This window comes from Haliaeetus leucocephalus, unplaced genomic scaffold (genome assembly GCF_000737465.1).
Source record: "Haliaeetus leucocephalus isolate CR32 unplaced genomic scaffold, Haliaeetus_leucocephalus-4.0 Scaffold696, whole genome shotgun sequence".
Classification (NCBI taxonomy): Eukaryota; Metazoa; Chordata; class Aves; order Accipitriformes; family Accipitridae; genus Haliaeetus; species Haliaeetus leucocephalus.
The window spans coordinates 3,453,757-3,464,010 of NW_010973132.1; the positions used below are offsets into that span (position 1 = coordinate 3,453,757).

The 10,254-nt window shown below is 38.7% G+C and overlaps 1 protein-coding gene across 1 annotated transcript in view; it reads right to left on the reverse strand.

Annotated features, from left to right (window-relative positions):
• Positions 1-10,254, reverse strand: part of CKAP5 (cytoskeleton associated protein 5) — a 54,325-nt gene that overhangs the window by 4,420 nt on the left and 39,651 nt on the right. Inside the window, exons 31-42 of the mRNA XM_010580126.1 lie at positions 10,032-10,167; positions 9,015-9,208; positions 6,993-7,165; positions 5,690-5,863; positions 5,126-5,246; positions 4,282-4,461; positions 3,625-3,812; positions 3,196-3,271; positions 2,207-2,395; positions 1,965-2,102; positions 1,361-1,444; positions 1,108-1,267 (exon numbers count right to left, since the gene is read on the reverse strand). Coding sequence (XP_010578428.1) covers positions 1,108-1,267; positions 1,361-1,444; positions 1,965-2,102; positions 2,207-2,395; positions 3,196-3,271; positions 3,625-3,812; positions 4,282-4,461; positions 5,126-5,246; positions 5,690-5,863; positions 6,993-7,165; positions 9,015-9,208; positions 10,032-10,167 — 1,813 coding nt within the window. The remainder of the gene's footprint in view (positions 1-1,107; positions 1,268-1,360; positions 1,445-1,964; positions 2,103-2,206; positions 2,396-3,195; positions 3,272-3,624; positions 3,813-4,281; positions 4,462-5,125; positions 5,247-5,689; positions 5,864-6,992; positions 7,166-9,014; positions 9,209-10,031; positions 10,168-10,254) is intronic.

Genomic DNA, 10,254 nt, shown 5'->3' on the forward strand with positions numbered 1-10,254 from the left:
AACTAATGGCAAGTTCTAAGACTTAGTGTGGACAGAGATTTGTTATCAGTTGTTTACTGCAAGGGTATTTAAAATAGGTAAAAGGAGAATTAAAGTTAAACATTTATACTTTAGTCTAAATAAAGCACAGTTGCAAGATGGAACAATATCCTTTATTGTATCAAACTATTATAGTTAAGGAGGAAAAAAAAGACAAAATTGGGGCACTTAAATTCTGTTTTGAAATAGCTAACTGTTGAACTAACATTTCTTGGTTGTACAGACTTTTAAGATGAAAGGTATAATTTTCTGTCCTATCTAGTCAGACAGATTTAGGAGGTTCTGAAAGAAACATCATTTTCCTTCAGTAATTTACAATACAGGGATAGGAGAAGGAACAGTAGTAGGAGAAAAGGCTAAAGTTTCACAGGACACTGTGCAATGTGAAAGATATTAAAGTTAAAGCTAGTTTTGCCAGACTGGGTACCAGTTTTTACTGTCAGCTAATAATTTGCTACATTCCCTCCCTAATATTGCATTAAATACTAATTTGTGCTTATCTGCAATGGAAAGACTCACTAACAAACTAAGTGTTTTATAGTAATTTATCTAATTAAAAAGCTGATTTACTGGAAAGGGGTCAAATACCACTATAGAAACACTTCAAGTTATTTAAAATAAACTTTTTGATTCCACAACAAACAACACTATCAAAAAACCTCCTGTACCATTTTAGTAACCAAAAGGTAAAAGGAGAACCTGAAAGCTGCTGCTGTTATAAACTAGCTGTATACTTTGCAGAAACAATTCTTGATACCAGACACATGAAGCATAAGCTAATGTTCAACCCAGACTATAGGATATGAATTAAACCCACTTGTTTACCAAGCCTTTCAAATGTTTTCTACATTTAGCATGACAATGGTTATAACCTCTTTTTCTGTAAACAAAGACTGCATAATCCCTGCAAATGGTGCCTCATGAAGCAACACAGGTGCCAAGAACATACTTGACTCACTTTGGAAATCCATAAACCTCTGCAAATATTAGTTTCTACCAGGGGACATGTAACTGCTCTCCCTATATCTCTGCATCTCATAAATCAATCAGTTTTGCTATAATATGTACCTGTAGAAGCAGCAATACGTCCTTTCCCCTCCCGTTCTGTTTCTATCAGCCGAAGGCCTCTTTCCACATAGCTCTGGAAGAACTGAGAGGAGTTTTTCAGGAAGGGCTCAATGTCTGCATCAGAATATTTCTTTTTGTATTCATACAGCTCTGCCAGACCCTGGGAGGGAAGAGTTCCTGAGCGTTACTACAACTGCTGCATACACCGTTCTAATGTCTCATGCCCTCTTCCTTGCAGGAAGGGAGCACTTACCTCCTTAGTGTTCTCCTTGGAGCCAATCTTCTTAAATATTTCTGCCAAAATATCGTTAACTTTGGCCTTCGAAGCCTTTTCCTCCTAAATAAATAAAAGGAGACTTCTAAAACAAAGCAAATAAACACAAAGGGTAGTTAAACAAATCCACAGTGCCCTCACACCTGCTAGCTGGATACAGAGCTTCCAAGATGAAGAAAACCTTGAAGCGTTAAGGGTTTACATAGCCACTGTTTACATAGAATGAGTAAGGACATCAAACTGTAGCACTCTTTTGAAGCCGCCAGTGTTTAAAACTTGTTTTTGGTATAGTTAACTTTTAAAATGCAGTATCAGGCAGCACAAAACCTATGCTGCACACCTGAATGTCCTGGAGAGCACTTCATCCTGGGATATGCACAGAATATTCAGGTAATAACAGAAACACACTGCAAGTTCCCAAAACGGCCATAAATAAAAGTGAAACTAGAAGAGTATTTCCAACAGTAGTTGCATGTTGGAAAGGCAATTGCTATTTCATATTCCACAACCACAAAATTAAGCTTGTTTCTTAAATAAATTGCCTTACATTCCCTCTCCCTACCAACAGATTTACATTACTTACTGTGCGAGAAGCTCCTTTTTCTGTATCCTTATCAGCTTTGCTTCCAGTCTGGTCCATGGAGTGTTTCATTACTCTACACAGGTGAGCCTCCAGCTCAGACTCATTTTTGTTGTCTATCATTGTTAAATGATCTAAGATCTAAAAGGAGAAAAAGGGAATAAATTAAAAAAAAAGATAAGGAAAAGCTTTAGAGACTGCATGAACATCCAATTCAAAAGTACATGATTAGTGACTGCTCTGACCTTAGGCCCTTTCAGCTTGCACAGGGTGTGAAGCAGAGTCTTCAGTGTCCTTATAGGAAACTCACTCTTACATTGCTTCAGTTTCTCTTTGGGAAAGACCTTCATGAAAATGTGGATATCCAGTAGAATCCGATCCAGATTGATGCTATTAATGGTTTCCGGAAGAAGACGCACCATCCTCCACAGACACTGGAACAAGAGGCTGACTTAAAGCAAGACAACTCAAGAGAGAAGCATTTAATTAAATAAGGAGAGATTATACAAAACTATCATTGAGCCATTTCACTCTGCTACCACAGACATGCACCATGTCTGTCTGCTCAAGCTATATTTGCACTGGTACATACTTTCTCTTTTTAACTAGCTGTACTGTATCCAGATCCTTCTTTAGAGCTGATGCATAAAAGTAGTGCTGACTTCTCTACCAGTAACAGGAGACTGAATGCTTTGCGTGAAGAAATTTCAGCAGATAATGCGTATATGCTGTGTACACCCCCGCACAGCAAAAGTTCTTTAGGTTTAACCTCATTAAGAGCACCTAACCTAAGTTGTCTTTAAATCATGCCAATTACAAAAGGGCATTCTATTATAAAAAAAGATCACACCCATGCTTTAAATGCAGACATTTGCGTGTTCACTCTGCCTATTCTTAGAGATGACAAAATACAAGCCAGCTCCAGCCTGGAACTGTTTGAATCCATAGTACAGTGCTGTGCCTAAGTAAATAAGCCCAGCAGGTGACTGCGCACCTCTGTAGGGAGTTTGTATTGGTACACACAAGCTTCTGTAAACTACTAGCAGGCGTTAAGCTCCCTCCTGGCATACACGAAGTCACTATATGTAACATCTAATTATAAGATTGTAATTATAAGAGTTATAAGAAATATTTCAAGTTATGGTCGCCAATTTTTTTTTTAAATATATCTGTTTTTTCAGCTAAGTTGATTCAGATAAACCAAGTAAGTTCAAAACCTCTACTACAGGCTCACCTTCATGACAAGTTCTGAAAACTTAGGAGAGCTGGCTGTTGCTAGCAGACTGTCTTGGAGCAAAACAAGCAGAGCACTGGAAGGATAAATTTATAACAGTTACACAGGAAAAGTGCTACACAAAAAAAGATGCCAACTCCCCACAGAATATCACACCAGAGACTGGGGTTAGTCCAGCAGTTTACGTCGTGTTGTGTAACGGCTCTTTCTTTCTTTCCAGCATGTTACAAGAGTTTAAGAGGAAGTCTGAACTACAAAGCATACAGAATCATACAAAGCTGGCTTGTTTAGCCTGCCTCTAGCTGTGCAGATTGAATGATTCTACAGACATCATTCTTTGCTTATAGAATGACTAACAAACTCAGCCATTCAATGAACACACAAGAATAGGTGAAGAGAGGCAGTAATTGTGCAATTTTCATTATATACCTCAAGATGTTGGTCTGGTCAGACTTTTCCAGAACTTTCACTACCAAGAGGTTGACTGATCGGATGACCTGCTCACCCTCTTCAATGTCTTCAACCCGAGAATCCAGCATTAATGTAATAAGACCATGCATTAGGTCCTTCAGCACGCCAGTGGAGGCCTCTCGAGCCAGGCTCTCTATCTGAAATAGCTACAAATCAAAGACAATATTAGAAGTTTTCCCTGCATGCAATGCTTTAATATAGGGATTTTTCTAGACTACACTGTCAAACCATTTGACATCCCCCCCGTCTCTCCCAACATTAAACAATAAAAATGCAACTAGGAAGAAAGTTATTTCTACTAAGTGACTTCTGAAAATACTTAGGCCACCAACTAAGCACTCAAAAGGTAAGGACTATTAAAACAGAACTTAATAAAAGTGTTAGAGTGGCTGTATTCTGTAGAAGCAACAAACAGACCTTCTTCCCTTCCCCAGTTTCTCATTCCCCACTCCCTCTCAAAAAGGGTGCATTGGCGAGCAGACAATTAGCAACAAACCTTCATACATAAGATTCGATAGTAAGCTAACTTAGCTTCAGGACAGACATTCCATTCTCCTGCAACTTCTGCACAGAAATGATTTGCTTTTCGCCTTAACTTTTAGGTCAAAGCCTTACCGAGATCATGCTCCCAATAATACAGCTGTAAAGTTTGACTATCTCATCTTTGTCTAGCTTCTCATCTGCCATGTGCGTATTGTAGATTAGCCGAAGCTGCATAAATGTAGCTATTAGGAATTGGTCAATGTGGCCAGACATAGCTTCTGCTTTGTCTTCCTGTCTGAGAACTTCATCAATCTAAGATTTAAAAACAAAACACCCAAGTCAACATAATGCAAACAGTGTGAAATAACTATAATTTAAAACCTTTTATATAGGAAAGGTCTTGCCCTGGCCAATTCATTTGCCAAGGCACTTGTATTCTAAGCTTTCGCCTGAAATCAGTAGCCTATTGCTAATCCCAATACAACCAATTATTTTAGAGAACTGCAATCCTATCCTGTACACAAGTGAAAACATGAAATGCTGCATTATGGATTCTGGAACTAACAGCTTTATGAAATCTCCTGGATAAAATACTTCTAAGTAGTTAAGTCACCCTAGAAACATGTAAAAGCTATGAGGCAAGACAATTCTTTTGCTGAGGATATGTAAAACAATTTACATATAAAAGTTAAGTTTCACTGGCTTTTTCAAACTTATAGCACAGATACTTGACAAAAACAGATACGCTTTTTTTTTCCTTAGTGCTTTGTGTTAGGAGTCTATTCTACATCATCCAAGTGGAATTTCTATTGCTAAAGCGAGTCAGATGGCCCCTGTGCACTTAGTTTTGTCATCAGGGAGATTCTGAGCAGAGTCCATGTCACCTGACATGATTGCTCCACCACAGTGCAACTCATCACCCTCGCAGAAAAATAGTTCAGTACAGTGTGATTAGTTGCTACCTTAATTCACTTACCTGTGCCAGAGCCTGGATGCTTGTATTTATATCACCACTGGCTACTTGGGAAATGACAAAGTTGATAGTAGAAGCTGTGTTACTGTGCATGTCATCAAAGTGTGGGGATACAGCACGGATTCTGAACAGTTGAAGAAAACAGGATTCATTACTCTTTGGAGAGATAGCTCTAATTTACACTGAACTGCTATATTTCATTGACCATTTAGAGACAAGGGAAAAGGACTTCATTCTTCACAGAGGATACTCAAGGAAGGAATCATTCCTTTTAACGTCTATTGCACTACTTTTAAAGACACTGACTTATGATGCACTTACAAACTCAAGAGACTTTTACTAAAAAACCACACAAGCAGAACTCAGGTTTTTCATTAGAAATAACTGCTCTCCAGATTCCAGAACAGTACAACAGACTGTCACTTTGACATCTCTCTTCAAATTAGCTGACACTACTTTCTTGTGTAAACAAGTCTGAATGTAGAAACTAGCAGAGTCAATTCAGCTTCTCAAAATAGTTTTTAAGTAGACCTACTGGTTTCACTTAGGAGTTAAGACTAGACTCACTTGGGCTCAGGAATCAAGACTGGCTCAAAGATGTCATCTAGTTTGTGCTGTACAAGTGCTGGCATCTCACATCTGACAGTACCATTGTCATTTTCAATTTCATCAAGATCCAGCTGAAATTCCCGTGGAACTGTATGCGTTGTCTCAGAGTGACTGCTCATGTTGCGATTTTGGCTATAGAAACCAGGAGAGAAATGTTTATTATATATACACAAGAGGCAAGAGTACTAGCACTAGCATCCACTGGTAGCCCTAAAGCTCTCATAACAGAATAGCACAGATTTTGAAGTTCTGATTTTATTCAAGCCTCATAATAACCCCCTTTGCCTTTCCCCTAGCCATTAGTAAAACAAGCTTTTGTAGGCCAGAGGAGTAGCTGCTAGTGACTTGCCTTCCTCGTTTCTCTTATAACCCACCACGAGACCCTCTGCATCTATGATAGGTATGCACTGGTTCATTTTGAGAGATATCTAGCACAGTTTAAAGTAGTATTAATGGAATACAGTGTTAGTGAGCAGGCTGGTTTGTTTTTTTTTTTAAAAATTATGGATAGGATGCATACATACATAGCAACCTTGCAAACTCATCTGAACCTAGGACTCCTAGCATCCCACATGACTTGTACTGCATATCAGATTTTTCAAGGAAATGTTCTAATACGTAGTTCTCAACAGGGACTTTTATTCCAATATAGTGAGCAAGGGGGTACTGTTGCTCCAGGCTCTACAATCCACACATGCTCATTCATTTCTGCGCTGTGTGTCTGCCCTAACAAGTTAAGAACAGGGTCCAATCAACACCAAGTTTAATGTAACACATAGGAAGGTCACCCAATATTTCTAACAGCTGCTTAACATGGAAGGACCATGTCTGCCTGTAGTTTTAATCAATAGTCACCTTGGCAGAAACCTGTATTTTTGGTTTCTTTCTTTTCTTTAATTCAGAGACCTGTAAATAACCTAGAATTTGCCATGGTAAACCTGTCACCCTCAGGAAGGGATGACTAGGGTAGAAATTGAAAGATACAAGAGCCTTGCTACCAAGGAGTTAGTGGGCAGTACTTACATCCTATAAGTGCGATACATAATTCTGTCCATGGAGAAGCAGTGAAAAAAGGCACAAGACCATTTAGAAAGATTTCAAGACAGACAAGACAAAAAAGTTTCAGACATTTTGTTTTATATTATTTGGCCAATTTTCACAACATGCAAAGATGATGATACAAGAACTAAAATAACATTGCCAGACATGATATTAGCACATACACTATGCAGGCTACAGACCATAATTTATCATTACATACTTGAGTTTGGAGGACATGTCCTCAGCTGGTCCTTTCCGCAGCATGCTAGCATTAGCACTGATGTTTTGAGTACGCTGAGGTTTTTCCTCTGCCTGTCTCACTGGAGCAGCAGATGGTCTCTTGGCTGACCGTTTTATTCTTTCCTCCAGCATGCTCATGTCTTTCTCAGAAAGCTATAACACACAATGCTTTCACTCAATTTGAGTTGTATGGATTTTAGAAATCTTGGTCACCTACAGGAGGTACGCCACTTATTATTGAGGACTGAAGTTCTCCAATACCAAGGGTATGAACTGTCAATGCTACCATCCATCAGCAATCCAATAGGGCCACTCTGGACTGCCAGGTGCTACTTGAGGAGCTAATTAACCCACACTGACAAGCTGTAATACTGAATACAGCTATTTCTAGCCCACATAATATCCAAGAAACAAGCCAGCTTGAACTCAAACTGTGGTACTACCATGTATTTCTAATTGTTGCTTGTGTTGCTGCAAAAAACCAACCAAACAAAAAATCCTCACCCACCTTCCTACAGCCCCTATTAGGAACCCAGGCAATGCTTTAACACTATGGACCCTACCACAGAAGCCAGAGTCCTTCTAACAGTTGACCCATTCAATGTACTCTTAATTCACCCTGAACAGAAGGTAAGCCAACTGAACACTCCAACTCATGCAGTGAAAAGAATCATATTTATCTGCTTACTACAGGGCCAAAGGTTACCAATGACTACGTTTGAACAAAAGCAGCCATGATAATTTTGTGGGAAGTACTCTCCAGCATCCCTATGATTTGGAAACCTTCCTGAAAAGCCATACATTTGGGGACTAGATGGACCATACTGAAGCTCAAAAAGCCATGGTCGGAAGGGGTTGAATTATTCAAGGTGCTACAGTTCTTTTCTGAACCTTTAAAAATTCAAAAGCAAATGGACTATGCGACTCAGAGGGCAGCAGATTGCACTCTGAACAATAGTTAAAATAAGATGGGAATCTAAAACATTAATGAAAATGCAAAACTAATTTTCATGGAAATGGTTACCAGAGAAAATAAGTCACATGAAATTTCAACATTTCAGGAAATTGGGAAAAAAAAAAAAAAAAAGGGGGGACGGGGGGGAAGGCAGCCTTGCTTTCCTGCTCATCATACGCCATAAAACATCCATCCAATAGCTTGTATGCACTATGGCATATAACAGAACGCAAAAAATTTGTACAGGCATTAACATATCTATCATATTGTAATCAGTTTAAGTGCTGCTAGAAACATTACCAGGACCACAAAAATCAGAGAATAGAACAAGAAAAAATGGTCTAACCTTGATTCAGGTTAGAATTCAGTACACTTAATCTGTTGTGCACAGTAATTGTAGACAACACAGTGACCTTGCTTTCCACTGCTGGAGACTGAAAAGTGAGTTTTGCCACCTTTAACTTTCACTGCACTTCAGATGAAATGGCCAAGTATGATTTCCAGAGAACAAAACAGCAGCAATACAAAGCAACACAGTACTGACACAGACCTTAAGCACTGGAGCACAGTAAGATAAAGCAAACTAAACTTACCAGACTTCAACTACAAAGCAGTTAGTGGAAACAGGCATAAAGAAAAAAGCTGAGTACTTGATGAAGCCCCAACAACTAGCCTTTTTTGACCAAGTTATCCAAATACAATTCTAAATCACAAGTGTTACCTATACAGTTGACTATAAAGCAAGTTACTCTTTATAAACAATTTAATTCCCATGAAAGTCAGTGTCTTGCTCATTTTTTCCAATTTAGTTTTTCATTCATGAACACCCAGGTTATATATCCCACAATGAGGAATTAACTAACAATTAACTTTTAGTGGATCTATGGTGTTGCAAGTTATTTTCAACGTTACAAAATGCTCTTGACACCAACAGCAAGATATACCACAACCAATCACAAGCAAAACAGTGCTAAACACTACAAAAGCATAAGGATTTGAAAAAAAAAAAAAGTAAAAAAAAATAATCTTATTTCCAGTTACACTCACATTTCCAATCAGCTTGAACACTTGGTCGCCATGAACATTATAGACAGTCACAATGGTGTTCAGTGCAGCATTGCGCACAGTGTTGTCCCTATCACCAATATGAGTTGCCATCTCTTTTAAGGCTTTCCCTGGAGTTGGCTGGCATACATTCATGCCATATGATTCAACCAGACATCCAAGCTCTTCCAGGCATTCTAAAGGAAGAAAATGACACGTGCACATTCAAGTTTAAAGCTGCTGGGCAGAGAGCCCTCCCAATTTCCATGTTGCTTGCACAACTTGAACATTCACTGTAGAGAAGTGTCAATCACGGTGCTGATGATAGATATACTCCAGGTGATTTATGGGATGAATAGTAAACTAATGGTTCAGACTACTTCACACAGACAGTATCTAAAAAGCTGTCAGTCATCCCTATACCCTTCAAATATTTCCCATTACCATATATGAGCAATGTTACAGTTAATGTCACATCTAGGTGGTTTAGACAATTGTGAGCTTGCAATGCTATATATCATGTATATAGTTTAACTTCCCGGTTATATCAGGATAAGACATTTTCAAGGTGACTAGGGAGTTGTTTGAACTACAAACACCATACCACAAATAATTTCTATAATAAAGTTGAAACAGATGTACAGTGTAGAGACATTTCTTTCCAAAGTCTTAATCAGATTAACAGATTCCCTTAGTCACTTGGACAATAGTACTGTCACTGTTCTCCCCAGTACTGTTTCACTAAGACAACAAGCCCACTCATGGGAGACTCAGTCTTGATGCTGAGAGCAATTTAACAGATTGCTCATCTTTGGAAGGTACAAAGACACCAAAAATAAAAAGCAAGGTGATACTACTTTAAAATCCAATCCTTTAAACAATTACAAGCATTTGCATAAAATTCTACAAAGAGGCAAATGTCACATTCCACCAAACATTATTATGCTGGGTTTTTCAAGATGCAAAACAAAGCAATTTCAAGTACTTTGCAATTGCCCAGTTCATCATGCTGTTTCCCACCTGCACGCTGTTTTGAGTTTTTGGATTTTGTCCCCTCCATGATGAAAGTGAACATCTTGCTGGCTGGATAGATGAGACACATCCTGTTCAGAATGGCACGTACATCCTTGCGGATGACATCTTTCGGTTCTCCCACCTAGGGGAAAAGTCAAAAAAAAAACAATGACGGGGGGGGGGGGGGGAAAAAAAAATTTTTAAACAGCCCTATTTTTTGTGAAATTGT